General features: G+C 46.2%; 1 protein-coding gene across 4 annotated transcripts; it reads left to right on the top strand.

Annotated features, from left to right (window-relative positions):
• The first annotated feature begins 1,590 nt into the window (after positions 1 to 1,590).
• Positions 1,591 to 12,680, top strand: SERBP1 (SERPINE1 mRNA binding protein 1). 4 transcript variants are annotated; one of them, XM_073643860.1, is made up of 9 exons: positions 1,591 to 1,994; positions 5,487 to 5,709; positions 5,976 to 6,119; positions 6,235 to 6,306; positions 7,630 to 7,704; positions 9,360 to 9,537; positions 10,009 to 10,041; positions 11,144 to 11,320; positions 12,168 to 12,680. In XM_073643860.1, the coding sequence occupies exons 1-9, from the start codon at positions 1,727 to 1,729 to the stop codon at positions 12,222 to 12,224; spliced, it is 1,227 nt and encodes a 408-aa protein (XP_073499961.1). In that variant the 5' UTR covers positions 1,591 to 1,726; the 3' UTR covers positions 12,225 to 12,680. The 4 variants fall into 4 exon arrangements, with proteins under 4 accessions (XP_073499961.1, XP_073499960.1, XP_073499963.1 ...); XM_073643859.1 differs by having other exon boundaries at positions 6,220 to 6,306; positions 12,168 to 12,589; XM_073643862.1 differs by lacking the exon at positions 10,009 to 10,041 and having other exon boundaries at positions 12,168 to 12,589.
• Positions 12,681 to 14,718: the final 2,038 nt, after the last annotated feature.

The following is a 14,718-nucleotide window of genomic DNA, read 5'->3' as shown; positions in this document are numbered from 1 at the left end:
GTCTGACATCGTGGTCCATAATCATAAATGTGAAAGTGGCCTAATTAGTATCTCCCCCTCCAGAGAAACCCAAAGGTTGACAATTTGAACGCACACTACAGAGAAAAACAATTTATTTTTTTAATTCAGCCTTTCCAAAAAATGAGGGGTGGGGGGGTGGGGTGGTTAAGCATCAAAAAGTCATCTGTACCCAAAAATAATGGCAATAAAATCCTTCAACTTATTGGGCAAATAACTACAGCCCTCGCTCAGTGCTGGAGACTGGGGAGAGGGTAGCAAACGTTTTTTAGTTTAATTGTGCAAAACTGGCACAACGTAAACAAAAATAACTAATAAATTTATCTTCTTAATCGTACAGACCCCCTGAATGAATTTAGAGAACTTGTCAGTTAATTCTGTATAATAAAACCTTGTAAAATGACACAAAAGCTGCAGAATTGTGTGAGTGGGGTGGGAGGTTGTGTTTTATCTTATTGCGACCCCCAAATTTATTTTATTTTACCTTTTTTTTTTTTTAAATACACATTCCTGCACATACAAGTGCGTGCACACAGGTATACGCACACACTGGTATATACGCACACGGGTGCGCACAGAGGCGTGTGCAGGTGTATTCACGCACACAGGTACCGTATATACGCACAGGGCGCACACACAGTTAGTTGAAACCAGAAGTTTCCATCCACTATATATAAAGACACATCTGCAGGTTTTTCTCAATATCTGACATGAAATCAGAATAAACCTTTCCTGTTTTAGGTCAGTTAGGATTATACCATAATGTTTAATATTTGCCAAATGCCAGAATAATGAGAGAGAGAGAATGTTTTAAGGCATTTTTATTACTTATTATGCAGATGTCTTTTTATATAGTGTATGGAAACTAATGGTTTCAACTGTATATACGCACACAGGGGTGCACACGGGTATATACGCACACAGGGGTGCACACGCCCAAACAGGTATATTTGCACACAGCAGCACACACACGGGTATATTCGCATGTACACATATATACACGCAGCGGCGCGCCCACGGGTATGTACGCACGCGGGGGCGCGACCACGGGTATGTTACCCACTTTCATGCTATGTATACATCTCTGTCGCCATATATACAAGTGTGTAAATATTGGAGCACGGCCTCTAGACCCGTAGTCGCCCTCGCACCATTACATTAATGATGTTCTGCCTCTCCTGGGAGCGATTTTGGGGTTTAGTACCGCAGAGGAGCAGTTTATTGATCAGGATTGGCCATCTTTGGGCCATGGACAGGGATTTCTGAGGTAAATGTGCGGGCGGGTGACACGGTGTTGACCACTGTATTTGACCTTGTCCTCGGTGAGGGGATACCTTCCACCTGTCACCTGAGGTGATTTTATGTCGGGGGGCGGTGCTGACACTAAAATATCGCAGACATGACGCCGCTGTCACTAATGTGTCTGTTTTCTGTCAGAAAGCGCAAACACACGGGAGAGCGGCCCGGACAATGCACTGGCGCGCTGCACGTCGGGACTTGTAGTCCGCACAGCTGCGTGTAGGCATCGGAGGGAGGAGTTCGCACGACTACAACTCCCATGTCTCCCTGAGCGGCGAAGTCCCGGATGTCTACCGCGCCGGAAGAGAAGACAGCCTCTTTCCCAGCCATCTTTTGGCTTAACTAGCAAGCGAGCTCCGCGCTCCAGGCCTCGTAGAATCGGAGGACATCCACCTCTCTAGGGGCCATCATGCCCGGGCATTTGCAGGAAGGCTTCGGCTGCGTCGTCACTAATCGTTTCGACCAGTTATTCGACGATGAGTCCGATCCCTTCGAGGTGCTGAAGGCGGCGGAGAACAAGAAGAAGGAGACGACGGGGGCTCCGGTCCAGGGCGCAGGCAAGACGGCGGCTCAGGCCGCCAAGCAGCCCAAGAAGGAGTCTCAGAAGGACCGCAGGAACCCGCTGCCCGAGAAGAAGGAGGAGGCGCCGCCGCCGCCGGTGGCGCTGAAGAAGGAAGGTGAGGCGGGCGGCGGGACTAGGCCTCGGCCTGCAGGGGGCGCCTCCCCCACTAGGCCTCAGCCTGCACAGACAGGGGCGTCCCCGGACCCCTTCACATCAGGGGGCGCAGCAGATAGTGGGGGGCTTCACTGCCCCCTGCACTTATATGCCGGCCAGGTGACCCCACACTGGAGGTAGTGACCCGCTTCCGGGCGTCACTGCTAGGGGGGAGAGGAGTGTGTGTGTGTCTGTGGGGGGGTGATGGTGACCCGCTGCTGTGCCCGGCACGTGCTGCTGTCACCCTGATCTGGAGGCGGGTGGATGGCGGGAGATGGTGATGGCCGCTCACCACGTGGTTACAGCAGGAGGAGGATGATGGGGGTGGTGGCTCTGCTGTGTCACAACATGAGGGCAGCACGTGGCCGGGCCACAATCCGGGGGTCCCTCTCCATAGGGGGAGGGGGCACATACCGGGGGTCCCTCTCCATAGGGGGAGGGGGCACATACCGGGGGTCCCTCTCCATAGGGGGAGGGGACAGCACGTGGGGCCAGAAGTTACTTTTCTGTAAGGGGAAGTTTTGCTACATTTGTAACAGGAGTGAAACCTTCCCAGAGATGTGAGGCCTGGGGGGGGAGGGGGCCGCTCTGCATTCAAAAATTTATATTTTTCCATCCTAGATTATTTTTTGACATTTTTTTTTCTTATGGTCGATGTTCAGACGGGCGCAGACTTTGTCACAACTTCTGCAGTCTGTCATGTTATTGCACTCCTCCACGTAATATCTATTTTAAAGGGGTCTCCCGGTTCTCCGGACCGCTTTCAGTGAGCGCGCCGGATCAGGCTTTCGCCAGTCAGTTGTTTTTAAGTGCAAAAGAATAAATGGAAGTTTCTGAAGCTTCTCCTAGGAAGTAAAGAAACCCGCACACAGTAGGAGGACATCCGTACCATGTCCACTTTTTTTATACACGGATAGATTGATTTAAATTAACAAATTTGATCCCTAAAAAATAGACATGTGAACGGCCCTTGCAGAGCAAGAACCGATTATAGCGTATAGGGGAAATACTGACTTTTGAGGCCTTCAGGGTTTTTGCATAGTCCCAAGGGCTGGGCGTCGGGCGCTCTAATCAGCGGTGTGTTACCGTCAGACGCCCACTGATCATAGCCAGAGGAAATGCCATATTATATGGCCGAGCAGAGTCCTTTAAATGGCCATAAATGCATCGTCCCAACTGGGCAGTGAAGATCTCGGCGATCAGCTGATGAGGTGGGTTCACCCTCTTGGTCCATTGACAATCAGCTGTGTGCGGCAACATATATTTGGTGATGCTGCACTGAGACCATAAAATCCCAAGCTCTTCAGCTGAGTGTTTCTGAACAGGTGACACCCCACCCCCGCCGGTGACAGATCAGACAACCCCTTTAGGCGAGGGCTACACCGAGACGTTTTGCGATGCCTTTATATTTTAGCTTGATAGTTAACCGGCTTTTCTACAGAAAGTCCCAGTGTAGCCCCGGCCTTTATTAGTATCTGTGCACCCGTAATGTGGTATATGAGGGGGAGCCACTCTATTAACCTGTTATAATGTCAAGGCAAGGGTTATGAGGTGCGATTCAGGACTCCTGGTGCAACTCGCTGGTTAGAGATGGACCTGACAGTTTTCACAAAATTATATAATGTGACTGTCGCATAATGTCGCAGTCCCATCAGCTGTTCTGGAGTTGAATACATTACATGTATGGGCCAAATGTCAGAAAGGCGGTATTGGGTATTTCCGCTCCTGGATATCTCAGTCAGCCCCCCACAGTGAATGGAGCAGTGGTCAGCACATACATGGCCACGGCTCCATCCCAAAGTTTGGTTTGACTCCCATGTTGTCTGACCGGCCGCCCAAACCCTTCCACCGATCAGTAATCTTATCCTTTGAAAACCCATCACCTATCCAATGTTGGAAAAGACCCTATAAATCGCCTGCTCTTTGCTCACTAGTAGAGAATTAGTTGTTTCTAACACCACCACTGACCCTCCTGCTTTGTCCAGGTTTAGCTCTGAGTTGTCGGCTCAGCCGCAATTTCCGTTTTTTTTACCAGAACAGTGCCACATTATCTTTTATGACAGACCAAAGTGTTGTGATATGGTCAGTCTGGTGCAGATGACGGCCGTCATGCGACTGAGCCTTCTCTGGCGTGATTACTGTTAAAGGTAAAACCTATATTTCTAATTTGCTTTTGTGAGCCCAACCTAGTACTAGACCAGGTATTGGCCATTTTGCATGTTTTTGCAGGGTTCACAGGCCAGACTGGATGGGGCATTGAGTCGGGCTTCCATCATGTCAAGTTTACGTTTGGTCAGGATAGATCCCGGACTGTTAGTGTTTACATGGCTCCTTCTGTCTGGTTATGAATCTGTATCCAAAAGCACAGAAGTCACCGGCTCCGCTAAATGTGTTGTGTGAATAGGCCCTTATCATGACCAATACGTGGCCCCGTAGGATTGCACAAGGTGCAGAACTTGCGTGTTGGATGGGTCCATCGTATTGCACTTGTACTCGCTAGCCGGACATCTCCACGAGGCCCACATCTTGTATTGCACGTAGCATTCAGCCCTTCAGATGTAGTCACTTCGGGTTTTCTCAGCGTCTGCACAATGTTAGCAGGCCCCGTCAGTGTTTGCTGGGCGTGGAAGTCATTGTTCATCTCGCAGTGCGTCTAGTGTACAGGCTGACGTTTGTGACCACACCCAAGTATATATGTATATATTTTTTTCTTTTAAGGTAATAATTGAGCTGCCTGCATTACACCCATTGGCTTATTAACCTTGTGAGTCTCGCTACATGTGGGACTTGTTCCCAAGTTATAATTGGCTTGGCACTGCTCGCCAGCAGTTGCAGCACTTTATAGGCTTCAGCAGCTGTCGTCAGAGCCAGTTCAGCAGTAGCGGCACCGGCCCGGCGGCTATTCTCAGGCCCTTGTCGGAGCCCAGAAAGCGCTGTCAATCACGACTTGGCTGCTTATCCAGAAGACCTTGCAGCGGGGCCGGTGACCTTATCCTGTCCAGATACCTCTGTAACTGTAGTAAGGTTGTGTTTAGCTGAAAGCAGCTCGTAATCTTACACCTAAACATGTGCACACGCCGCCGTGAGGTCAGGACGGGGGGGGGGGAAGAAACTCCAAATAACCACAGCGGTGCAAGAACATTGCTTTATTGCCGCGCTTGTCGTCTGATCATCCTTAGATATTTCCATAATGGTTCCTTTAGGGGCAGAAGTGGCTCAGTAGTAAATAGGACAAGGAAGATGCAGTTTTTGATTCTTCTTAGCAGACTTGCAGGGTTTGTCACTTACTCACAACTTGAGCTTTCTTTAAGATTAGTTTAATTTTATCTTCTTATAGATTGAACAATGTTTAACACTTGCTTTGTGACATGTCTAGCTTTATCACACCTATGTCTGTGTTCACCTCGGCCCCCTGTGACTACTCGTTGACATGTGGTTTGTGTGTGTGCGACAGGGATCAGAAGAGTTGGCAGGAGGCCCGACCAGCAACAGCAGCAGCAGCCACCACCACAGCAGCAGCAGCAGGCGCCACCACCGCAGCAGCAGTCTTCACAGGCCCCACAGGGCGAAGGGAAGCCTACCGACAGAAGACCTGTTGAGAGGCGGCCACCTCGTGAACGCCGCTTTGAAAAGCCAGCAGAAGAAAAGGGTGAAGCAGGGGAATTCTCCATTGACAGGTAACGCTACAGCTTTGTGGAGGTCTCTGTGTAGAATGAGTGCATTTATTTAGCAGATTGACAACTTTTTACCATTACCGGAGCTTTACACTTAGGCTGCATTTTATTGTGCATCCATTCATATCTGTAATTTTACACTGGTTCAGTCCAGATATACATTGTATCACATCCATATAGTCGGCTTTTTACTTCCGTGTTATGGCTTTGTGTAAGTTGAAGTCTGCATGAGCTTTTATGCTCTTCATCCTCCATTATTCCTACTGTAGACCCATTGGTGACAGGCCACTTCGTGGTCGCGGCGGCCCCGGCGGTAGAGGGGGACGCGGCCGTGGACGTGGTATCGGCAGGGGCGATGGTTTTGACTCTCGTGGCAAACGTGAATTTGACAGACACAGTGGCAGCGACCGAGCGTAAGTATCTTCCGCTTCTCGTTTCAGCTTTCCTTTTGATGATTATTGTGTTTCCCAATGAACTTTCGTCCCCACTGACCATATAACTCATTTTGGTTAGTTCTTCACATTTCAGTGGCCCGAAACATGAGGACAAGAGGGGCGGCAGCGGATCCCACAACTGGGGAACTGTAAAGGATGAACTGAGGTTTGTTGGGTTAACTTATGGGAACCGGTTTGATAAAATTGTAAAGGTAGCGGGGTGGTGTAAAACATATTAAACAGCATTTGACATTTATACCAGACTTACTATAGATTTTTTTTTGGGGGGGGGGAGTGAGCATTAAGCTGCTCATAAACAATCAGCTGTTGATCATTGTTTCTCCTGAAATCCTCTATCTGGAGAGTCAGGAGACCCCTATGCAACAAATAGTAGATGGCCCTGCTGAAGTCGGTGTGTTCGGCAGACTTTGCTCTGTGGTCAAGCATCTTACAATAGATGTTACTGCAGAGATGTGATATTCACAGGACTCCTGGTTGGTTGTGCTGCTCCTGAGCTCTGTGCAGTGTCGCATTGATAAGGGCTGGGTGGGCAGGACGCATGGGTGGGCAGGATGGCTGTGTGATAAGCTCTTCCCAAAACCTTCAGCCCGTTGAAGCCTGCACTTTGCTGGCGGAAGACAAGACGGCAGTAGTAGCTTTTTCTCTCCTGTGTCTATTGGTCTATATTGCATTAGGCAGACTTGACACTTCAGGACCTATTTTTAGATATACATTTGGCATATTTTGCAGATTATTCTCATGACTGGGGGGGGGACTGAGAACTGAGACTTTTACCCCTTGCAATTAGGTGGCTCTGCATGTGGGTCTGTGGGAAAGTCTGCAATGTGTGCACTTAGCTTATAAAGTCAATCTGCAAATGACGGCTAGTTTTACACTACACAAATCTGAGATTGCAGTAAAAGCAAACTGGTTTTCCAGTCTTTGCAAGCAACAGCATATTGTAAGCCTGTTCAATCACTTGCAGATTAGTGTGGTCTGACAGGTATGGGGGTCCCCACCAATTGCTCAAATGACTTTGCCTCCAGGATGGTAATGGCACTTTGCAGAAATATTGCTTCAGAGTCCTTAACACCCTCGATTCTGTCACTGGACCCACTTGATCGGCAAGTTATGTTGCTTCCCAGCTATGCGTATTATTTGCCAAAATTAGAATACGCCTTCATAGTGTAATGTTCAGTATATGAGCGACATGAAGCTCTTGCTTTTTGCAGTAGACATAGGCTGGGATCATGTCCTAGGAGGCTGCACTGTAAAAGTTACCTCTTCCTTAGTGCATTAGTAAAGCAATCTCATCACCCAGCTTGGAGAAGTTGTCTGGGTTAAAAACAAAAAAAAAACAGGTTTTAAAATTCTCTGCAGTCTTTGGAGCACTCAGGATTCACGTTATGAATAATTGTTCGGTTTTATTTAATGACGAAACCAAAGATCAGAAAACGCAGGGTTTTCCTCATTGTGTGTAATTTTTCAGCGAACTGGACCAGTCAACCGTGACTGAGGAGACGCCCGAAACCGAAGATCAACCTGCCGCCGACTCTGAGAACAAGTGAGTGGTAATATCGAATCGCTAGGTCGCTGCAGCATAAGCGTCTCACATTATAGAAACATGCTGCAAGGGTTGATCTTCATAGTTACAAAGGTCCATAAAGGTTTCCTAGCTCTTGTAAGGTGTGTCCCAACCTGAAGGCTCTGACTTTAAAGAGCTCTTTTCCTATTTAAAGGAAGTGTTGTCGGCACAGAATGACTGTTACCAAGTACAGGCACTCAGTGCATAACAGCAGGGCTAATCCTTTAACTACACCTTCCCACCTACTTGTTTTCCATCTATCTCTGCCCTTCGCTGGCTCTATGAAGCCAGAGCTTTCAATCAAATGAGGTGGTGGAGACAGAGGGGAAAACAAGCAGGTGTGAAGGTGTATTTAAATGATTGGCTCTGCCATAAAGCACCGAGCAGCGGGACTCAGTCTGAACAGTCATCCTGTGCTGACAGTCCCTTCAATGTCTAAATCGCCTTTCCTCCACATGCAACGAGTGTACTTTAGCTATTTGCAAGGTTCTTGAAAGAAATCACGTCCCAGTTTTGAGTCAAGTTTTTTTCTAAGCTGAATGGGGCATAATATTTGTAATCTTTTCTTTAAAAGTAGTTCCCACCTCATTTAATCTGGTTGTCTACATTTAAACCCCCCTCCCCGCTAGCTTATAAATCATCCCCATTGATTTTAGGGGGATCCGATCTGCGGGCCTCACACAGATTCTGCAAATAAAAGGGCTGCAGCCCGGAGTTAGCCTTGCAGTCCCTGTACTGCCGTGCGGCTGGCCACTGGGCTGTGCCAAGACTCCCAGCCAAGCCCCATGCCTGAAGAAGTTTCCCCTTCTGCTGTTCACTGGGCAGAAAAGGAAACAAGCAATGGAAAAACTGCAAATACTCCAGTGGCTCAATGAAATGTAAAAAAACGCAGTTAACCTGCAGGGAGGAAATGAGCTTTATTCCATGTGGCAGCCTCAGGCTTTCAGTCATAGGGGCGCAGCCAGCACGTCTTCAGTGTATAGTGAGCTGTGTCTGTATCCGTGCCCTGGCTCTAATGGTGAGCTGCTGTCAGGCAGTGCGCGGTTCCAGCCGCCATTCACTATGCACTGAGCGGTGACTGAAGCCGCTCTGATTGACCCCCGCAGTGCGTGGTTCCAGCCACCATTCACTATGCACTGAGCGGTGACTGAAACCGCTCCGATTGCCCCCCGCAGTGCGCGGTTCCAGCCACCATTCACTATGCACTGAGCGGTGACTGAAACCGCTCCGATTGCCCCCCCGCAGTGCGCGGTTCCAGCCACCATTCACTATGCACTGAGCGGTGACTGAAGCCGCTCTGATTGCCCCCCGCAGTGAGCGGTTCCAGCCACCATTCACTATGCACTGAGCGGTGACTGAAACCGCTCCGATTGCCCCCCTATTACTGAAAGTCCAAGGCTGCCAGAAGGAATAAAGCTCATTTTCTCCCGGCAGCCGGTCGCAGTGCGGTGGCCACATGGCTTCAGAACGCTATTAACCTGCAGATCAAACTTTGACGTGTTGCTGACATTGGTGTGGATTTGGTTTTATGTAAGGTTGTAATCCTTCCCTCACATTTGTATGCGTGTCCAGATGAGGTCCAGGGTTTTGTACTTTTTCTGCCTCTCGGTGATTCGAACCTCTTTTATTTTTAGGGAGAATGAGGCTGAAGAGGTGAAGGAAGAAGGCCCCAAGGAAATGACCCTGGACGAATGGAAGGCCATGCAAGACAAAGAGCGCTCAAAAGTCGAATTCAACATCCGGAAACCAAACGAAGGTGCCGACGGCCAATGGAAGAAAGGATTCGTCCTCCACAAGTCCAAGAGTGAAGAGGTAATATGGTCGTTTATTACGTGGGTTTAGATTTATTGCATCTTGTGGCTTGAAAGTACGTTGGGTTATGCCACTAGCTGTGTACAGGGTGGAGGAGCCTATTGTACTATAGAGCAAAAATGCTGATTTTTCTTGCACTACATGTGGTTACTTGCATGTTACTGAAAAGGGAGAGCATGGATCACAATATACTTGAGAAAGATCTGATTTTGGTGGCCTCTAGCTCCATTGTTTGTACTAACAGAATAGTCTTTAAAGACTCCCATTAACGATAAGGCATAAGATGCACTTGCTCGCAGCCCCCTTCCCCAAAGATACAGATTCATTACTCATCAGATTATTACACGCAGGGGGTTGGTGGTGGAGAGGGGGGTTGGGGGTAACTTTAAAGGGTTGCAACATGTAATACTAGCTTCATTATGATGATGACCTTTAACATGAAGCCCAGAATATCTTCTGATGTTCCCGCAGGTGCATGTTCACCACGAGATCGTCTGGAATCAGGTGATTAATTCAGCAGTGTTTTTATCTTGACTAGTGAACGTGTGGACTTACATAATGTATCAGTTAGCTGGTGCAGAAAAGACAGACACTTTTTTTTTTTTTTATCCCTAAAACCCCTTTTAAGGTTTATTTATATGCGGCTGTATGGAAGTGTAAGGGGATGGTGGTGGGTCTTCCAGGCGCCGCTCGTTGGCTGCGAATTCGGTTGTCTTCCAGTTACACACAAGGGCTCGTCCGGTTCCCGTCGTTTAGTATATCTGTGGGTTGGCCATTATATTCCAGTGTGCGAAGTGTAAAGGGTTTTGTGGTTTTTTGGCTCTCCTGGACAATGTACAAATGACAGCGGCTTTTAATTTTACCTTTCAGCCACTTGTCCTATTTTTGTAATGCTGGATCCGTATGAATGATCTGCCTGTGATGCGTCTGTAATTATTTTAATAACACACCACACAAGTAATTTTTGGATGGGTTTGAAGGCTTTGTCGACTTAGGTGGAGCTTTGCGTTAAGTGGCGTAATGGCTTAAATCTATGCACTGATGCGTCTGATGATACAGACTCTGTACGGGCAACAAAGTACTGGCGCATCTGGGCTGAACGAAAAAAAAAAAAAGGATCTTGTCATCTTCGCACACAGTCAGGAATGACATTGAGATTTCTTATCTATTTAGCAATTCCTTCATAGAGTTCTCCTTTCCGTTTTACGTTCTCTGTAGCGTGAGCGACTGATGTACAACACACCGGGCTGCAAAGAATATTCTAAGCCTTCAGCTTTGTTAGGCAAGAGTGAAAATGGTCACACAATTTGACTGGCAATCTGTGTTTTTTTAGGGAATGTTCCAGGAGAGAGCAGAGATAATCACAAGCTTTGGAATAGAGAACTAATAATAGAGTAGCGTTCTGTGTTGGCATCGGCTGGCATTTTCTTGTTTGTATGACCCGGGTCATTGTTATGTAATCTGTCTTCCTAATGCAAAAAACTGCAGCCCCAAAACGGTCCCCCCACCCCACACTAATTGTTGCTTTAAGGTTTCCTTTTCAGGACACATCTCACCCTTTCGGTGCTGTGAGTTTAGAGCACTTTTTTTTTTTTCCTTTTTGCAGGTTCATGCAGAATCTGAAGGTTTGGATCATCACTTCCGCAAGCCTGCAAACGACATCACTTCCCAACTTGAGATCAACTTTGGAGACCTCGGACGCCCCGGACGTGGCCGCGGCGGTGGAAGAGGAGCACGTGGTGGACGCGGTGGAAGGCCCAGTCGTGGGGGTAGAACTGACAAGGTAAATTGCATGTTTTGTTGCATCGTGTAAACATTTGGTCTTTTGACTTTTTAGTTGTTTTGAGAAAGTGGAGGAACACTAAGTGGGTTGTCTCAGCTGTATATAATGCATACAGAGTATTACATGGCTTCTCTAAAAACCTAGTATATAATACTGCAGTGGAGGAAATGTGAGGCCGTCTATGGCTTTGGGCACTTACCAGGACGTCTAGGAGTTGTCTTGATTATTTGGTCCTAGAGATGATTGGATCGATTTGCAGGACTCATTCAAGGTCGGTGGTACCCAAAGGCCAGACTGGAATCCTGCAAATTTGCTACCTTCCGGCGTCACTGGGGTGGCATTTTGATATGTCAGGGCTGTTGCGACATGACGTTGTGCTAGCCATGGCTAATAAAATACCTGGACCAGTAGAAGGTAAGAGTATCGCAGGATTCCTGCCTAGCTGCCACCGACCTGGGTACCGCTAACCTGAACCTGGAGTCCCATGAATATATCCACTCATCTCTATGGGTCACCATTGTTCACACTCCTGGAAAACAACTGGTTTTGTTGGTGAAAGCTGCAGCTAGGCATTGAAATATTAAGGGGCAGCAATTCAGATACATGGCAGCCAGTGTAATAAAAGGGTGGCAAAGGGGGCCCCCCACAACAAGAGCTGCTCGAATTGAGGTCCTCTCTTCTAATTGATGGGCTGGGAGAGTCCCTGTAAATATCCCTTTTGCCTGATCTGCATATGGACGGGTGTTTTCTTGATGAGGTTTCCCTTCGATTTCTTTTTTGCAGATTGTTTTAGTAATGTGTGCTTGTGCCCCTGTCACACGTAACGTAACATTTTTCTTTCTTTCAGTCAAGCGTCTCAGCCCCTGACGTAGATGACCCTGAGGCTTTCCCAGCTTTGTCGTAAACTGGATGACTAAAAGTCCCATCCTGGCGCCCCTGTGGCCCCCTCCCTTCTACGAGGCTTGCATGCTTAAGGATCCTAAACAACTACAAAATTAAAGACTGTCGATCATACCATTCACACCTACGGACTGAATTTTATCTGTTTTAAAAGGAAAAAAAAAAAAAAAAAAAAAGGACTTCTCTCGCTACACAGAAGCAACCATACGGTAGTTCAGTTTTGTATTTAGATACGTACTGGTAGCAGGGACGTTTTCATAATTTTTCCAGAGATTATGCATTCTTCATGGATACTTTTTTGTATGGCTGCTTGAAAATATGCGTTTCCAAACTTGAAAATATAGGTGTGAAAAGTGTGTACCAGTTAAAGCTTTTACTTCATCTGTGTTTTTATTCTCTTCCAATTTTTTTTTTTTTTTTTTTTCCTTTTTGACTTTTTTTTTTTTTAGTTTTATGCTAACACACTAGATTTTTTTTTCTTTCAACTTAGTTTAGACTTGGCATATAAGCCACGTTCCCTGCTTTTTAGTTTTGTTTTTTTATATATATATATATATACCGATGTTCCATTTGGAAAGGTATGCAGTGGTGGTAGTGATAACTTCTATTTTTTATGATTTTTTTTTTTTTTTTTTTTTTAGACTTGAAAAAATTAGGGTACACGAGTAGAAAACACCCAATTTGCCAGTGTATGTTTACAAGCAGTCTACTGGAATTTTAGCCTATTTTTGGCAGCCCCATATAGATGATTTTTTTTTATTTTTTTCTTCTAAGCGCACAATGGCTTTAAATGTGAAATGTGCGGCTGAATTTCCCAGGGGGGTGGATGAGTGTATATAATTTTAAGTAAACCATGAAGAGCTCAATTTTCCATTTTCCAAGTCTAAAACCTAATCCGGTAATTTTGCTATTTTGCCGAAACCCTTGTATTAAGAGGAAGCATTTTATAAATGGCACTGAAGAGACTTTTAGGTGACTTATTGTCCTCCCAAGCCTGTATTATATTAAAAGGGGTGATGCAAAATAACCCCCTCATTTTAATTTTTACCCCACATTGTCGTATTATTTCCAGCTTCTTCTCGGTTCCACTGGTTGACAAATGAATGTTTCTCTCTTCAGGGGATTGTTATACGAATTCCACTCCCTTTTTATTAAGGTTTTTTTTAATTTAAATTGCTAATATCTAGAAGGGGGGGGGGTAAAAAAAAATGACCACTTCAAAAATAAGCAAAAAAAAAAAAAAAAAAAAGATATGAAAGAAAAACACAAAAAAAATACACAAAAAATAAAAGAATAAAAAAGCTGTCTACAGTGTTTGTTAGGATAAGATACTCCTATTATTTAATATTCTTTTTACACTTTTTAGCAGGCTATAAAATTTGTAGGTTCTTATCTGCATAGTTTAATTAAAAAAAAAAAAAAAATACAGATATCGCCCTATTTTTATAAAAGCTGTACAGTTGATGAAGTATCCAGAACCGTCGTGCACCGCGATAAGCGCGATCGTAAATGTTCCCGTGCCCCTTGCGGTTTTGTACATTGCTGGATGTACCCGGTCGTTTCCAGCGCTGGCGGGGTCAGTGGTATTTTTATTCAACTGGCTTAGCGGAGATTATTTTCTAGGAGATATAATTTACTATGAGGCTGCAATTCAGAGGTATTATAAATGACCATGTGGAAGTGAGGTCTTGTGTGGAGTGGGATATTATACTCCGTTCTTCATCTGTGCTTCCCTCGGTGAGGGGGGGATCCTTGCAAGCCCTATGAGACATAAGTGTTATTCTTAGGGTGCTTTTGGCCGCTTTTCCCCCAGTAAGTGATCGGGTCTCCCTGGTGTATGTGCTGATCGAGCAGCATTTCAGGCAAGACTTGATTGCTTACTTTAGGACCGGGAAGCCTGAAGATACAATACTAAATAACCTACCCTGGCATCAGTCATCTGCAGGTGCAGATCAATAGATATTAGAATAAATGGGTCAGTTATAGGCATAGGAAATTGTGCACAAATTTGACAACTTGCACTGTCCAGCTGCATTTAACAAAGTGTATAATGCAAATCATTGATGCACGGTTTCCATTGTGATGCATTATTGTAAAGGCAGGTATCAACACTCATTGTCACACGAATGACGTGTGGAATAATAATAATATTTAGTCGTCATGGCACATGTCATAAACAGGAGTCCCTAGGCTATCCTTTTTTGGACAATGCCATTGCACACCTGGTAAAATCATTGAGCATTGATTTAATGCACAGAACTGATCGGTGGGGGTTAGGGAGCCCCCCCAACTGATCTCCGCGTGCCCTACTAAAGCATATGGAAAGAGCATGTCCAGCGTTGACATGTCTTAAAATTCTGCTTAAAAGCGCCAAGGTTCGGCAGGAGCCTCGTAGCGGCGTCTGCAGCAAATAAGTGGCTTATTGTGAAGTTTGCCGGGTGTGCTGCTGCTCTTTCTAACGTGAATCCGTCTACCGGACCGTTTACCCTGTGGAAGCA

The sequence above is a fragment of the Phyllobates terribilis genome, unplaced genomic scaffold, assembly GCF_046119375.1.
Source record: "Phyllobates terribilis strain yellow unplaced genomic scaffold, ASM4611937v1 Scaffold_8__6_contigs__length_399053987, whole genome shotgun sequence".
Classification (NCBI taxonomy): domain Eukaryota; kingdom Metazoa; phylum Chordata; class Amphibia; order Anura; family Dendrobatidae; genus Phyllobates; species Phyllobates terribilis.
Note: the sequence above shows the minus strand (reverse complement) of the source record. Positions and strands in the feature narration are given on the sequence as shown.

Coding starts and splice junctions, on each gene's coding strand:
- SERBP1 (XM_073643859.1), top strand. CDS start 1,727: ATGCCCGGGCATTTGCAGGAAGGCTTCGGCTGCGTCGTCACTAATCGT. Junction 6,120..6,219: donor CACAGTGGCAGCGACCGAGC/GTAAGTATCTTC, acceptor CATTTTGGTTAG/TTCTTCACATTTCAGTGGCC. Junction 7,705..9,359: donor GCCGCCGACTCTGAGAACAA/GTGAGTGGTAAT, acceptor TTTTATTTTTAG/GGAGAATGAGGCTGAAGAGG.